The sequence below is a fragment of the Chiloscyllium punctatum genome, chromosome 1 (assembly GCF_047496795.1).
Source record: "Chiloscyllium punctatum isolate Juve2018m chromosome 1, sChiPun1.3, whole genome shotgun sequence".
NCBI lineage: Eukaryota > Metazoa > Chordata > Chondrichthyes > Orectolobiformes > Hemiscylliidae > Chiloscyllium > Chiloscyllium punctatum.
This window is the reverse complement of record NC_092739.1, coordinates 91,902,568-91,920,519: the sequence shown is the minus strand read 5'-3', so window position 1 is coordinate 91,920,519 and position 17,952 is coordinate 91,902,568. Positions and strand designations below refer to the sequence as shown.

Below are 17,952 nucleotides of genomic sequence, written 5' to 3'. Positions count from 1 at the left end.
TGACTTGCTGTTCTGGTTCCCAGCCCCCTGCCACTCTTATTTAAATCCTCCTGAGTAGCACTAGCAAACCTCCCTGAGAGAATATTGGTTTCCTTTAACTTAACTGCAAACCATTTCTCTTGCACATGTTACCCCTGCATTAGAAGAGGTCCCAATGATCCTAGAACCTGAAATGCTGCTTGTTGTACCAACTCCTTAGCAATGCATTCATCTGTACCATCTTTCTATTTACTTTCTGATTGTATGTGGTATCCCTTTCCTTAGCTTTGCTTGATGTTTATTCCTTTTGGTTTCTTTATAATTCATGATATTTTCACCAGCTATGTTTTTATGCAATGCATATCCAAGAATTTTAAGCAATCTTTCAGGAAAGGTGCGCATTATATTTGTAGATATGCATTATATCTGTGTCTATGTATATTCTTCATTTTCTCTAGCTATGAAGTCGATCTGTTTGTTGACTTTTCAAACTTTTCTTATCTCTAGGGTTTGGGAGCAGACAGCAGAAATCTCTACCCATTCTTGCTTCCAATCATTCAGCTGAGCACAGATGTTTCTCAGCCACCTCATGTTTATCTGCTGGAGGATGGTTTAGAATTGTGGTGAGTAGTCCTTATTGTGAAACTTCAATCCGAGTTCTTTTGTGGATTGATCGAACAATTAAAAACTAAATATTGATGCAGCATTATGCACTGTCAGTCATGGTCATGTTTAGTAGATGGGTATTGCTGATGTAATTTCTGACATCACCTGTAAAGCAAATTATAAACAATAATTTCTATTAAGTAACTTTTCTATTCACACCTCTGTATTAATTGCATTTTTATTTCAATGTGGAGACATCATTTAAGGAGAGAAATTCATATTTTAGATTCAGAACAAGTGTAGAATTTGAATACAGAAAGTATTCGGATGCCAACAGGCCAATTATTTTTGCCTATCCATAATTATCTAGAGGGCAGTTGAGAATCAGTGCCATTGCTATGGCTCTGGAGTCGCATGTAGGCTAGAACACGTAAGGACAGAAGTTTCATTCCTTAAAGGATGTTAGTGAATCAGATTTTTTTCCCCTCAACAATTGAGAATGATTTCACGCTGACTGAACCCTTAATTGCAGATTCTTATCTAATTCATATTCTTCAATCTGCCGCAGTGGGATTTCAAACTGGGTCCCCAGAACATTACCTGGGTCGCTGGATCAACAGTCTAATGATAACATCGCTAGACTATCAGCACTGATTTCCACTAAACATTTACTTTTCTGTATTTTTCTCTGTAACTTTGCCAATGTTTTAAAGAAAAACCACCAACTGACGAGAAAATCCAAAAGCGCAACTCTGTCTGAATGGGCTATGTTTGGAACATACAAATGGTTGATATTGGGATTAATGCACTATCAAATTATAATGTTTTGCTGTTTCTTTCAAATTAAGATGCAGATGTCAGTTGAGAAGAGCTGTTGAGTAAAAATTTTGGTACCTGACATAAAATTATTTTGACTGGATTTGTCAAGCACTATGTTTCTAGATGATGTAGTCACATACTGCGGAAAAGAGAGACATATTACCAAAGCTTTTGATTTTGAATTCACCAGGATAAATGCAAGAATGCTAAATTCTAATTGATCACAACAGATCATACTACTGTACTGGAGAAATACTGCAGCTTGGCTGGCAAATGAACTTGGCGTTGCCTTTGAGAATGTAGATTTATTTCTGTTAATTCAGATAAGTGATCTTTACATCTGCAGCTGCTAGCAAAGATTTCCTTACATGTATTAATAATGCCCATCTCCACTCACATTCACTTTTCAGACAGACCAATCTGACTTTTCCCCCTTTTCTTGACACATTAATTAAGAAATTTGCAATTTTGGGTTTTCCACTACTGTTTACCATGAACCTACCTTCACTAGTCAGTATACACTTTGGGATCTGTTTATGGCTGTTCACACTATTGTCAGCGGTCTTGTAAATAGGGCCCATGCCATTTGCTCACCCTTACAACTTTACCATAGAAGAAGAGCACATCTCACGGGGCAGTGGTTATTCTGATCAAATCACAGTCCAGCAAACTTGCAAGTCAGTCAAGGACCAGTTCTTGAAAAGTGCCTCTTCTTCCTAATATTATCTTGGAAAGACAAAGACTAGAATAAATCTCAGTCTTAAATTGACCTCCCTTTATCCCAAGTCGAGAGTGTGGTGCTGGAAAAGCACAGCAGGTCAGGCAGCATTCGAGGAGCAGGAGAATCTACCTTTTGGACATAAGCCCTGCGTCAGCCCTGCGCCCGAAATTCTTGATGAAAGGCTTATGCCTGAATATTGATTCTCCTGCTCCTCAGATGCTGCCTGACCTGCTTTTCCAGCACCACACACTCAACTCTGATCTCCAGCATCTGCAGTGCTCCCTTTCTCCTCCCTTTATTCCATGACAATGCCATCTGGTCCTAGACTCTCTCATGAGGGGAAACATCCTCTCAGCATTTATCATGTCAAGCCCCTCAAGAATCCCATATATTTCAATGAGATCTCCTCTCATTCTTCTAAATTCCAGTGAGTAGAATCCCAACCTATTTAGCCTTTGCTTATAAGACAGCTCCTTCATAGCATGGGTCATCCCAGTGAGTCTTCTCTGAACTGTTTCTAATGAAAAAATATCTTTCCTTAGATAAGTGGACCAAAACAGCTGTCGTACTCCAGATGTAGTCTCACCAGCAGTAAGACTTCCCTCATCTTATATTCCAAACCCCTTGTAATAAAAGCAAATATTCCATTAGGCTTTCTGATAACCCACTGCACCTGTGTTCTAGCTTTCTGTGTTTCATGTTGTGTTGCAGCTTTCTGCAGTTTTTTCTTAATTTAAATAATGGCACCATATCTTCAGCAGTCTGATACTCCTCTGCAACATAGCCCTGGTCAAGGCATGAGTGGCATTAAATCTGCTCTCCACTTCCAGTCAGGTGTTATGCAATTGTGTTATGACCCATGGTCGCAATGAGTAGCTCTTGACTTCAGTAACCGGTTTTGTAAGGCAGCAAGACCCTTAACTACATTACATACACAAGAGTTCTCCAAGATGGAGTAGTTGTGGCAATTATCAGGGTAGTGGACACACCTCCAGCAAATGGTAACGGTGATCACAGATTACCTGAGCATTAAGGAAATGGAATCTTTTCTTCTTAATGAATTCTGCGCTATCGTGATTCGCCCCTCTCAGTACCACGTGTGTGCAGTCAATGGCATCCTGTACCTGAGGAATCCCAGTTACCTTTCCAAATCCTACTGCCTGGCTGCAGTACTAACCTTGTTATCCGGAAATGAACTGGTGTGACCTTGTACGGGTGGCATAGGTCAATGACCTGATACATTTGGAGGTGCATGACTAAAAACATTCCATACAGGAACTGGAGTTGGAGGTGCAAGTGACATATCCTGCTTATGAGGGCTGAGTATACTTCATACAGTAAAGTATGCTATACCCTGATAATGAAGGATATTTCTCCATCATCTGTCTATCTTCAGGATCAGCATGTGCAGCAACTTGGTGAAAGTGTCATGCCAGCTGAGTGAATGCAGCATGTCATCAGAAAAGGAGTGCCTCCAGTGCTCTGAAACACTTCCTATCCCAGACCCACATCAAATGTGCAACTTCTCACTCCATTCAGTGCAGACCATCATGACAGATGAAGAAGCAATATTACCTGGCTCCCATAGCACCTTTGGCAGTTACATGAGCAATTTGTTCCCCTTCGACCAGTATTAGCCTTTGGTAACATTATTGCTTTTCTGTTTAAATAATTGAGATGCTCATGTTATATTTAGCAAGAATCAGTGGCATATGACTAGCCTTCTTTGACGAGCATCTGATGCAAATGCAAATGGGTGATGAAATGAGTGTAAGTTAGATATTTCTGGGGTTTGCAAATGGCTGCTTCATGCATTTGTTGCCGCAATGATTAAGCTTCCCACAAGCATTGATTCCGTCCTCTCGGCCGTGAAAGTGACTCTTCAATTAACTCATGAGGACAAAAGTGGGTAGCTGCATGGCTCCCAGTTATTTCTTTGAGGTATATATAGACCATTCTTTATTCCAGTCCGATTTGAGCTTCCTCCACAACTCATTCTCCAGTCTGTTCATGGCAGTATTAGTGCATCGTCCTTCTCTTATCTGCAATTGGAAAAATGAAGCAATCCTGTTTCAAATTTCCATCCTTAACCTAGTTTATTTCTGACTCTTCCTTGATTTCTGTGTTTCCATTTTTGAAGGTAGACTGTCCACTAATGTTCATTACAAACTCACTGACTCTCATTGTTAGTTGACTATACTTCATCACAACCTGCTTTCTGGAAGTACTCTGATCTAGTCATCAAATTTTTCGATGTGTCTGTTCTGATGATGATGCCTTGTACAGGTGTACTGCAGCATGTATTCTTTTTTTCCCTCAACCAAACATTCCCACCACTATGGTTGACAGGACTCTCAGCTGTGTCAGACTAATTTTCGGTAGCTCTGGTCTCACCCTGTACCCTTCCTCAGATCAACAATAGGGTTGCTGTTATCTTTATTTTCTGTTCCATCGACCTTGTATTCAAAGGAGCATCCATTACAATTCTGGCATCTCCAGCAGATTTCACCACCAAAAATATCTTTCTCTCCCCTCCATTGTCAACATTCTGCAAAGTCTGTTTCCTGTGTAGCAGATTGGCCCACTGTCTGTCACTCCTAACACTTCTTTCCCCACTTCATGGCATCTCACCGTGTAACCTCAGTTGATGTAGCATTTGCCTTTGTATTTCTTCATTCCTCATTGTCGAAGGCCCTGAACTCACCTTGCAGGTGAACCAGGGATTTACTGGTGGTACTTTCAGTCTGTTTGCATGGGTTTGCTCTGAGCAAAACTGACCTATTTTCTACTATACACATCCACCATTAACACCTATTCTGTATCCTTCCTCTGCTCTATGTTTTACTTTGGACACTATTGCCATCTGTTTCATTCATTTCTCCGGCCTGGTCATGAGCATCAAAACCTTTATTCTCTGATCGTCTTTACTTCCAAAAGGACAGGTACAAACACAGTGGGCAAAATGGCCTCCTGCACCATAAAAATTCTTTGATTCTGTGCCATTGGACTTGAAATGTCAACTATTTCTCCAGCACTTTGTTTTTTTGTATTTCAGATCTCCAACTTCCATAGAACTTTCCTTTTTGCATGGGTTTGAGAGTATGGGTTCCTATCCATGCCTACCAGGTACCATTGCCTTGTAGTTGTCAATCCAAGTCTTGAATTCACTTATCAGCTTGATGACAGGTATCTGCTCTCAAAGTGGTAAAGCAGTCTATACCTTCTGGCTTTCAGTCTGTTGAGTAGCTACTCAGAATTTACAACACAGTGGCATTTTAGATTCACTTCTTCCCCTTTCTGTTCAGGTTCTGTTTAAGGCCACGTCTCGGCTATCACCTTTACTAGTTTTTTTTTCGACGACTCCTTGCCTGCCTCGATTTTGATCTTCTATCCGAGACTTGAATATTATCTTTGTGTTCAAGATTACCTAATTTTGAATATCTTGTACCAAGCTTGCTCCTCATTAACTAGTTAATCTGAGTCTTTGTGACTGGATTTTTTGGTAGCATGTTGAATGGCTGTGAAGCATGACAACTCAACAACAATCAAGGAAAGAAGTTCAACAGTTTTCATTTCAATTATTTGCCATGTGATTTCAACATCTCGTGGAAAGACAGAATCCCAAATATGACAGCGTTGTCCAAAGCAAATCTCCTGAATATGCAAGTACTCAATATGCAGCATTGACGTTGCTGGTTTGGCACATTTACAGGATGGAAGATTGACTCATTCTGAAGGAATTTCTGAATTGTGAGATATTGGGAGCTGGAAGACCATTGCAACATCCTTTGCTTAAATGATGTTTATAGGTGTGACATGAAGGCCCTAACCATCAGTTTTAGCACACATGAGAACACTAGTCAATAACAGCAGGAAATGGTGACAGATGTTGGCTGACTTGTATCGCCATGATGAACAGTGGCTAAAGTAGCTTCACATTATGCACTAATAACAGGAGCAACAGCCAAAATCAAAATATGACAACCAATCCTTCCATCTGTGCCACTTAAGGCAGAGCCTGCCTCTCATGAAATGGTCTCTTCATCTGTCAGCAAAAATGCACAGTATGAAATGATCGCATCCCCAATGGATTTGCTGTATGTTAATCACGTTATATAGATTGATGTTTCCTGACGCGACATGACAGGCTTTCCAAATGAAATATGTATGCTGTGAGGTACATAGTCTTTCCAGAGTACTCAATCATTTGTCATCTAATACCAAGAACAGCTCTTGTTAATATTTTTCCAGTGTCCATATCCAGCACCTCAGTTATGTGACTTATTGTTGCTAAGCCCACTGCTGCTATGTTGGGCACATTTATGTGCATCAACCCTAATTTAACAAGATTACACACTTGCCAAACAAAACAGGCAGCAAGAGCATTGTCATTATAACAGAAGCAGGAAATTGAGGTGTCTGTTCCAAAAAAAACTTCACAAAAATGTTGCATTGTTAACAAATTGTCTTCAGTACATTATAAATCATCACATGTAGATAGTTAAATAAACTATGAAGTGTTCATTAATGGTACCTTAACCCTGCAATTTGTTCTTGCTTTGAAACATGTGTCAAAATATCTCTTTTGTATGTAACCATACAACCAGAATGATTACTACACCCTGTCAGGTCCTTGCTGGCTTTCTACAAGAGCAGCTGTGCTGTCCCTTTTCCATGCCCTTTACTCATAGCTGTGCATTTTGTTGTCTTCAGCTGCATATCCATTTGTCTTTGGAAAATATGATTGTATTTGCTTCCACCAGACTCGGACCATTTCTGATCCCAACCACTGGCCTGGTTAAAAGTATTTTTCCTTATTTCCTGCTGGTTCTTTAGCCAAACCCCTTCTAGATACCCTGTAGTTCTTGTATCAGTAGGAACCATTTTTTCCAATTATCTTTGTCTAGATCCCTCATGGTTATGAAAACATCTATTAAATTTCCTCTCAACCTTCTCCAAGAAGAGCAATCCAGCTTCTCCATTCCATTGGCAGTCTTGTATTGCTGCACCCATTCTCTCAAAGCCTTCTCTGTACCCTCTCTAAAGCCTCCCAGTCTTGCCTAGAGAGTGGTTTCCAAAATTGAATGCAGTTCTCCCATTAAAGACAAAGCAGAGGTTAATAAAAAAATCAGCAAAAAAGTTATTGCTGTACACCTTGCCTCTGCCTACAAAACCCAATCCCTTGTGATTTTTTAACTACAAGCTGCCTTGTTTTTCAGCAATGTTTTTGCTTGTGAAACCCAGGCTGCTTTACTGTAACTCCTTTTTAAGATTGTGATCTTCATTTTTCTCATTCTTTCTACCAAAATGTAGAACTTTACAAATCTCTGCAATGTTCCCTGCCCCCGGGAAGCTATGCACTTATTGATCGGAGAGCTAATGCATGGCTTCCATTTCTGCTCCTGGACGTTGCTGCCTTGCACAAAACACAGAGGTCAGCACAGCAGCAAGAAAAATAACAGGAAACATTGTGCCCTCTACATTAAATTTTATCTGCCACCAGCCTATATATGTCCTGTTTCAGTTTAATGTATGCTTTTCACACTTCATATTATTTCCAAATGCTAAGTCAACTTCAAATTTTGAAATAGAGTCTACTCAAGTCTAAGTAATTAGAATTTATCAAAGAAATATAGTTATCCTTAGCCCCAAGAAAGCCCATCATATACCATGTAACAAAGAATCATAGAATCCCTACAATGTGAAAACCGTCCATTCGGCCCAACAAGTCCACACCAACCCTCCAAAGAATATCCCACCCAGACTCTTCCCCTACCCTATTACTGTACATTCCTCATGCCTAACACACCTATCCTACACATCACCAAACACTATGGGCAATTTAGCATTGCCAATTCACCTAATCTGCACATTTTTGGACTGTGGGAGGAAACTAGAGCACCCGGAGGAAACCCACGCAGACACAGAGAGAATGTGCAAACTCCACACAGTTAGTTGCCCTCGGCTGGAATCGAATCCAGTGCTCTGTAGCTGTGAGGCAGCAATGCTAACTGCTGAGCCACAGTGCTGCTCTACGGGAAATGTAATAGTTTCTTAAAGTCCACTTTTTCTGAGCTAACTCTTTCATAGCGTTAGAAAATGGGAAAGGGAAACAGAAATAGACCATTTGAGCTGTAAACTAAATAGAGCATATTCAATTTTGAAAAAGTAACAAAGAGGTTTGATGAGGGCAGAGTGGTGAACATGATCACATGGGCTTCAGTAAGGCATTTGACAAGGTTCCCCATGGGAAACTGGTTAACAAGGTTACATCTCGTGGAATACAGGGAGAACTAGCCATTTGGATACAAGACTGGCTCGAGATAGAAGACAAAGGATGGTGGTGGAGGGTTGTTTTCCAGTCTGCAGACCTGTGGCCAGTGGAGTACCACAAAGATCAGTGCTAGGTCCACTATTTTTTGTCATTCATATTAATGATTTGGATGTGAACATAGGAGGTATCGTTAGTACGTTTGCAGATGACACCAAATTTGGAGGTGTAATGGACAGCGAAGAAAATTACCTTGGATTACAATGGGATCTTAATCAGATGGGCCAATGGGCTGAGGAGTGGTGGATGGAATTTAATTTAGATAAATGTAAGATGCTGCGTTTTGGGAAAGCAAATCTTAGCAGGACTTATACATTTAAAGGTAAGATCCCAGAGAGTGTTGCTGAATAAAAAGGCCTTGGAGTGCAGGTTCATAGCTCCTTGAGTCACAGGTAGATAGGATCGTGAAGAAGGCAATTGGTATGCTTTCCTTTATTGGTCAGAGTATTGAGTACAGGAGTTGGGAGGTCATGTTGCAGCTGTACAGGACATTGGTTAGACCACTTTTGGAATATTGCGTGCAATTCTGGTCTCCTTCCTATCAGAAAGATGTTGTGAAACTTGAAAGGGTTCAGAAAAGATTTACAAGGATGTTGCCAAGGTTGGAGGATTTGAGTGATAGGGAGAGGTTGAATAGGCTGGGGCTGTTTTCACTGGCACGTCGAAGGCTGAGAGGTGACCTTGTAGAGGTTTATAAAAATGAGGGGCATGGATAGGGTAGATCGACAAAATCACTTCCCTGGGGTGGGAGAGTCCAGAGCTAGAGGGCATAGGTTTAGGGTGAGAGGGGAAGATATAAAAGAGACCGAAGGAACAGCTTTTTCATGCGGTGGGTGGTGAGTGTATGGAAAGAGCTGCCAGAGGAAATGGTGGAGGCTGGTACAATTGCAACATTTAAAAAGCATCTGAATGGATATATGAATAGGAAGGGTTTAGACTGATATGGGCCAAATGCTATCAAATGAGATCAGATTAAGTTGGAGTATCTGGTCAGCATGGACGAGTTGGACTGAAAGGTTTGTTTCCATGCTGTACATCTCTATGAGGAGAAAGTGAGGACTACAGATGCTGGAGATCAGAGCTGAAAATGTGTTGCTGGAAAAGCGCAGCAGGTCAGGCAGCATCCAAGGAACAGGAGAATCGACGTTTCGGGCATAAGCGTACATCTCTATGACTCTAAGTAACGTGGTTAGATCAGTGTTATTGCTTTTGAATGCCCTGAAATTCGACATTCAACCCCCAATCAATAACCATGATGGATAAAAATTAAAATAATAAAATGCTATTACTTATAGTATGTGCACAGAAAATATTACTTTGCTTTATGACTTGTAGAAATATATTAATAATCCAAGTGAAGCCAAATAACAAATGGTATATGGCAGTAAAGATGAATAATTGGAAATGCTAGAAATCTGAAATAAAGCATGCAGTCTGCAAGTACATGGCGTATTTGAAAAAGCAACGTTTATAATGAGCTTTGATGTAATTTCAAGACGTCATATATTGCAGTTTAATTGCTGATACACTGCATTGTATATTCAAATTATTATCATTAAATTGCTCAATAATATCAGAAGCAATTTTATTAGAATTTTGAGTGGCATAGCTTAAAAGACAAACCTCTGCTTCAGCTTTTTTTGCTGATGATACAAAGTAAGGTAACATTATTTTTGGAGCTAAGATGCTATGTTTGAAGAATACATGAAAGGTTATCTTTGCAGTTACATGGCCTGACTATAATAATTTATCCCGATTACTTTGTGTTCACATTTAATTGAAATCACAAACTTCTTGAGATGAGTGGTTTAAGAAAAGTGATTTTGTTTTATGGCTCATAATTATGTTAGTGATTCAGGCACAATTGCACTGAAAATAGAAATGGCTTTCCTCTTGAAGAAAAGCTTTGACAAAGATTTGATGAAAGGAAACTTTAAGAAAAATGGAGATTGCCATTAATTCATGCGTGCAAATGAAAGTTGTTAAAAGATGAGAGTGAAAAAATAAATGATACAGTTTTAACCTAAATGACTTTCATGATTTAGCATTGTGTCTAACAGCAAGCTGAAACAATAATTTTTCATTTGTTGGGATGTCTATGTGATAAGGCTAGACAAGTATAATGAGAACCTTAGTGGCAAGTCTGACTTAGCCCTTGTTTTTCTGTCAGAGGTAATGATTCATCTTTAGGAGGGTCAGCAAAATGATCTGTGCTGATCCAGCAGGTTAATTTCACAGTCCCAAAGAAAGTTACTGTGATTTTTGATTTGCTAATGCAGTATCCTCGTATTATTGAACAGCTTTCCACTCGTGACCAGGGTATTTTCATTGAAAAGCTGTCTTCAAGAGGGAGTCATGAGCTAAACAGAAGTAACTTCCAAATTACAGATATTTACTGATAGGATTATGACTGCAAACTGAAAATCACTGCCGTCAGAATTTATATTCCAAGTGCATCACATTTTGCAAGCAAAATTATTTAAATCCAAGGAAGGGAGTAATATCGTCTGAGAGTGTGAGGGAGAAGCTGAGAAAATGAGCAGGATGATGGGAATTGGGAAAAGGAAAAAGTGCAAGTGGGAGAGGGAGGATGAGAGGGAAGGAGAGCAAAATTGAATTGGATAAGTGATACGAAATGTCAGTGGATATTTTTCGGACTGGAAGAAGGTTTTTTGTGGAATTTTTGCTTCTCCTGATATATTTTAGTTATCTAGATATTGGTGGTCCACTTTCAGATTTTGCAGATGGTACTAACCTTGGAAAAATTGTAAACTGAGGATGATAGTGTAGAACTCCAGAAGGACTTGGACATGTTGGTGAGCACAATGGCAGATGAATTTCAGTGTAGCGAAGTCTGAGGTGATGTATTTTGGTAGAAAGAACATTGGAAGACAATCTGAGCTGGGGTACAGTTTGGATTGTCTTTAATGTTCTTTCTACCAAAATAGATGATGTAGGGGCACAGGATGGATGCCCAGATCATTAAAGTTAAAAATCACACAACACCAGGTTATAGTCCAACAGGCGGCACAGTGGTTAGCATTGCTGCCTCACAGTGCCAGAGACCCGGGTTCACTTTCCGCCTCAGGCGGCTGACTATGTGGAGTTTGCACGTTCTCCCCGTGTCGGCGTGGGTTTCCTCCGGGTGCTCCGGTTTCCTCCCACAGTCCAAAAATGTGCAGGTTAGGTGAATTGGCTATGCTAAATTGCTCATAGTGTTAGCTGCAGGGTAAATGTAGGGGAATGGGTGTGGGTGGGTGCGCTTCGGCGGGTCGGTGTGGACATGTTGGGCCGAAGGGCCTGTTTCCACGCTGTAAGTAATCTAATCTAATCATCCAGGTTTAATGGGAAGCACACTAGCTTTCGGAGCGACGCTGTTGGACTATAACCTGGTGTTGTGTGATTTTTAACTTTGTACACCCCAGTCCAACACCGGCATCTCCGAATCAGATCATTAAAGAGCAGTAAGTAAAGCATACAATATTCTTGACTTTATAGGGTACAAGTGCACGAGGTGTTGTTGGACTTGTGTAAGACACTTGTTAGACCTCACTTGGAGTAATGTCTTTAGTTTTGGGTGCTACATTATACAAACTATTTGAACACATTCGAAAGAGTATTGAAGCAGTTTATATAAAATGGTTCCAGGGATGAGGAGCTCAGTTATGAAGAAGTTTGAAAGGGGGTGTCATAGAAAAAAAGTGAGCAAAAGATGAAGGGAGGGGAGGAGAGGAGAGATGAGCGTGAAGAAGGGGCTAATGGGTGAGGGCTTGCGAAGGAGTTGGGGGTGATAGCAAAACTGACGTGGGGCAGGGAAAGGGAGAGAAATGGACAGATGATGTGCTGATGTGTAATAGTGAGGGAATTGCAGGGGCCATAAGGAAGCATTTGATATATGAATGTAGAGAGGCCACATGAGAGAAGATGTACAGATAGACAGATGGGCAAAGGATGTGTGAGGAGTGAAGGGCAAATAGATGGAAAGGACTGGAGAGAGATATAAGATGTATCAGGGCAGAAAGGCATGAAGGGAAATGTAGGGCGGCATGGTGGCTCAGTGGATCGCCTCATTGTGCTAGGGACCCAGTTTCGATTCCACTCTTGGGTGACTGTCTGTGTGCATTTTTACATATTCTTCCCATGTCTGCATGGGTTTCCTATGGGTGCTCTGCTTTCCTCGCATAGTCCAAAATTGTGCAGATTAGATGGATTGAACATACTAAATTGTCCATAGTGTCCAGGGCTATGCAAGCTAGGTGGATTAGCCATGGGAAATACAGGAATAGGGTAGGGGATGGGTCTGTGTGGGATGCTCTTTGGATGGTTTGTGTGGACTTGATGGGCTGCATGGCCTGCTTCCACATTGCAGGGCGTCTCTGAAAGGACCTTTTAGTAAGTCACTCCAGGTGCAATATCTGATTGGTTAGATAGAGGGGAAACATTTGGGACAACCAATGCGGCTTCATTAAAGGGCTTTGCATTCTAAATCTGTGGGACGAAACCCATGCAAACACAAGGATAATGTGTAAAAGCCACACAGACAGTTGTCTTAGGCTAGAGTTGAACCCAGGCCCCTGGCACCGTGAGGCAACAGTGTAACCACTGAGCCACCATGCCACCCTTTGGAATACTGACGTGAACAGATTCATATTGTCTCCTTTTCTGAAGATGGAACAATCCTAGAGTGTAATAATCTCTAAAAGAAAAAATATGTATCAAGATTTGCACTCCACATATTGCATCTCCCTGAAGTTCCTTGGTGCATATCACCAAACCTAGCTGTGTTGTCTTAATTTCTAGTTTACTCTTTAAAAGTTTTTGTTTTTCAAATTTTAGGATATATTCACTACAATGTTGGTAAATGTAAAGACATCCATTTTGATAGGAGTACAGCAAAATGGGCTGTTATTTAAATGGTGAAAAATTGTAGCATGCTGCTGTACAGAGAGATCTGGGTGTCCTTGTGCATGAGTCACAAGAAGTTGGTTTGCAGGTGCAGCAGTTAATTAAGAAAGCAAATGGAATATTTTCTTTCTTTGCTGGAGGGATGGAGTCTAAAAACAGGCAGCTATATAGGGTGCTGGTGAGCCCACATCAGGAGTACTTTGTACAGTTTTGGTCTCCTCACTTGAGAAAGGATGTGCTGGAGGGGTTGCAGAGAAGGTTCATTGGGTTGATTCTGGAGTTGAGTATTCACTTATGAGAAGAGATTGAGCAGACTGGGACAATACCCTTTGGAATTTAGAAAAGTGAGGGGGGATCTTATGGAAACATATTAAGTTGTGAAAGCAGTAAGTAAGGTAGAAGCAGGGATTGTTGTTTCCACTGGCAATTGAAACTTGAACTAGGGGGCATAGCCTCAAAATAAGGGGAAGCAAATTTAGGACTGAGTTGAAGTGGAACTTCCCCCATAGGGTTGTGAATGTGTGGAATTCCCTACCCAGTGAAGCAATTGAGGCTCCCTCGTTAAATGTTTTTAAGGCAAAGATAGATTTTTGAACATTAAAGGAATTCAGGGTGATGGTGAGTGGGTGGTTAATGGAGCTTGAGTTCTACGAGAAGAGCAGCCATGATCTTATTGAATGGCAGAGCAGACTCAATGGGCCAGATGGCCTACTCCTGCTCCTACTTCTTCTGTTCTTATTTTCTTATTCATGCTTTTTCTTTTTAAGATAAACTAATTTGGTCTTTGTTAAGTCAAATAAATATTCAGACAGTAATGCAAATTGTACAATCTCACCAGTTCCTAATTTAATATTTTTTATTGTTCCATTTTAGATGCTATCAAATTTCAAAAGTAAAGTGAATCAATTTCAGTAATAAATTTATGCCCAGAGGTAATATGCAAGTGAAGACTAAGTTAATGATCAAATTGAATACTAGTTCAGTCCTGATACTGGACAAGACTTGGACAGTCTGGGGCTTGCTCTTTTCTTAGGATTTGGGGTGAATGTGCTGTAAAGAAAGTGCAGTATAAATGGGAGAAAATAGTAGTGTTAGCTCAACTCAAAGCTTAGTCAAAATGTCTCGTAAACTTGTAACAAACATAGGAGCTTGTCTTTGTCCTCATTCTTTCTAAACGTTTGACTGGTGTTCTGGAGTGGGGACCTATCCGGCAATTTTTCCTCTTTCTGATGCTAATTGTTGTAAACCTATCACCCCAACAGATGAGATAAGTTAACTCAGTACAGAGTGGGAAACAAAATTAGTGATTTCCTGATATATTGCACTCTGCGCATTTACACACTTTCCCATCTGCTTTGTGCTCATAGAAGCAGGTGTACGACAATCAGCTTTTGAGTCTGCTGCACCATTCAGCATGATCATGACTGATCACCAGTTTCAGTACTATGTTCCTGCTTTCTTCCTATGCACTCTTCAGCTGTTCAAGCCAGTACATTCAAGCAGTATTTTTGTGTGAAGACAGCCAGATATACCATTTGTTAATATTGCAGTTTGGAGGAGTAGATACAGAGTGAATGTTAGTATTCCATATACAGGTATTTAATCTGTATTTTAATACAAGTTTCAAAGAGAATTGATGCATTCACAATTCAGTTGATGAGGTCAAAAGGCCAAAGTAGCCCAGCATGAACATTACTAATGTACATCTCAAAGCTAGTTTGAGAATTATTACGTCATAGTATCAACAATGTGGAAAACAATAGTATAATTCATTTTTTGCAGAAGATAAGCACTGAAAGATTTTTTTTTAAGTGGGGTGAGGAGCACATACATGCTGAAATTAAATTAAAATGAACTAACAATTGCGATCATATTTGGTGCATTATTCTGCATTTCTTATTTTTTTAAAAATTATCTATAAATGTTAATTCCCTTAGCAAATAAGCTTTGTAATTAAACTGGTATTCTGATTTGCTAATTACAACCTTAAGTACCTTAATCTGTGACAGTGCTCAGGTGTTTGATGTCAAGATTGCCCATTGAGATACTGCAGGATTTTAGGTCTTATCAGTTGATGCTGATCATTTGTTTATTTTGTAACTGCTCAATGTCAGTGAAACTCCTCAGCTAGTTTATAACTATTATTTTATAGGTTAGTGACATTGGAAAACAGCCCATCAATCACGCCGGAGCTTCTTGGAATTTTTCAGAATATGTCTGCTTTACTTGGTAAGTATAGCTTACTGTTATGGTTTAATAATTTTATATTGTCCAAGTCACAAGTTTTTACAGGGATATTTCTGAGAAGTTTTTACACAATTCCTTATCCCAGAGTTGCAAATATCAATTATTTTGCTCTTTTTTACTCTCTATCAAAGTTAAACACAAGCTACCTACTTGGGAGAGAGAAACAAAAGCAGAAAATGCAAGAGAAGCTCAACAGGTCTGGCAGCACCTTTGGAGAGAAGGCAGAGTTAACACTGAGTCCAATGACCCTTCTTCAGAACTCTTAGTAGCTAAGAAAAGGTGGTCCACGTGCTAAAAACAGTATTTGGGTGGGTGGAGAAGCGGTGGCTGGTGAAGGTGGGTCGAAATGAGCAGAGACAGAAATGAAGACAATTAGGTAGACAAAGGGATGGATAATGGTAAGTCTGTGAGAAAGAAAACTTGACAGTGGGGGTTATAAGTAGGTGAAGAAGGGTTTGCTGTGCTGAAATCGGGAATTGTTAAACTCAATATTGAGCCCTGAAGACTGCAGTGTCCCCAAGTATAAAATGAGATGTTGTCCTTCCAGCCTGCACTGAACCTCGCTGGAGCACTGCAGCAAGCCCCAGACAGAGATATTGGCCAGGGAACATGATTGAATTTAATACTTTTGGAGCCTGAAAACCACCTTCCATGTATTTTACCCACTCCATAGTCCTGGCCCTGTCATGACCCAAAATGAAAAACCACCCTCCAAAGTAATACCCTCAGGATTGCAACCTGAGCCACACGTTAATTAGCACAGTTTTCTTTTCCATTACTTGGGAGAAAGATTTGTTAGTTGTTCAGCAGGATTTAGCGGGTGAGTGAATTTTTTTAATGAAGTAGATTTTGTTTAGTGATTTGTCAATGGAATATATGGGAAAGTTAAGCTGATATTTATTATGTTCCAGCATTTGGTTTGAAATGCTGTCCAGTACTCATAAGTTGTGCATTTGCTTGTGGAATTATTAAAATACACAACTTTGTTTTAAAAATAAGCTTTTATTAAGAGGCTGATATTATTATAGTGTAACAGCTTTTTCTTGATAATGATCTCCATGTATTAATCTGCAGGTCTCCTTTGAGGCTTTATGTTATGGAATTTCTAACATTGTCAGTGAGAAAATATTAGTGGATACCATTAATATATTTCATTTAATGCAGTGAAGTACGAAGAGGTGAAGTTTCAGTTCAAGACATTCTTTCTCAAATCCAACAAAGTGCAGATAAAAATGAAATGAATGAAGCATCAGTCAGTTTATTTGATCATTTTTTTCATTTGTATTGATTTCTGCTGGTGTTGGATGATGAAGTGCTTTCTTAAGAACAGCAGCAGTAGTTGTTAGGCCTTTAGTTGTTTTTATGAGCACAATTACACAACCAAAGTGTGTCCTTATATTAGGATCTATTATTTATTTTTCTTAGGATAGAAAGTCACAAAGGGAGAAATTAGTGTCGATTCATCAAATTGTGTATACATCTGCGAACTGTTACAAGGAAAGGATTGAATTTAGTTTGAACAGTAGCGGCATTGTGGCTGGTTAGCAATTCAGCCTCAAAGTGCTAGGGACCACTCTCATATGATTGTGTGGAGTTTGCATGTTCTCCCCAAATCTGCATGGGTTTCCTCCCATAGTACAAAGATGTGCAGGTTAGGTCAGTTTATTTTTGACAGATGTGGTTTGACTTCTGCTTTTACTTCAAAAATGTTCTCAATCTCTCTGGATGACATGAGCTTGCTAAATACAATGTGGTTCATCTTTCTCCTTCTGTCTGGAATTATAATTCCATTATAAGATGAGTGATGGCTTAAGGAATATTTTCCAGTCTTATGCATTTTCCAATATGTGAATGACAAGATTGGATAGTCCAGTCTGAAGAAGATAGATTTTCTCCATAATTAAAGATTTTCAAGTAAGAAACTGGATGCTCACAACAACAGAATGCAAAATTTCATCCTCACAGATCAGCTTATTAACACTTTTCGACAAGGGAGGCACAATGGATGTAGATGGGTTAAGTACCAATAAAGCAGGTAGTTATCATAGGACTAATGCTCATGTTTTTTAAATGTTAAATTGAGTGTACAGAATAAAAATGTCTTACATTTAAAATTCAGTTTGCAGATAAACAGTATATTGCAATTATTATTGCAAGATGTTATTTCCTGAATAATAGTCAGGTGAGTGTGTGAGGGAAGGAAATGTTCTATTTTCACTAAATGAATGAATGTTGTTTTATGTGACCTTACTTCGAAAATGGTAAAATGCCGAATTTCTCGCAGTTGCCAACCATTATCAATGAGCTTGCAATTTTCCAGCCCTGGAATTGAGTAGTATATATA

General features: G+C 39.7%; 1 protein-coding gene across 1 annotated transcript in view; it reads left to right on the top strand.

Moving 5' to 3' along the window:
• The window catches only part of ipo11 (importin 11), a 410,923-nt gene that overhangs the window by 183,477 nt on the left and 209,494 nt on the right, over positions 1-17,952 (top strand). Inside the window, exons 20-21 of the mRNA XM_072570976.1 lie at positions 487-602; positions 15,514-15,590. Coding sequence (XP_072427077.1) covers positions 487-602; positions 15,514-15,590 — 193 coding nt within the window. The remainder of the gene's footprint in view (positions 1-486; positions 603-15,513; positions 15,591-17,952) is intronic.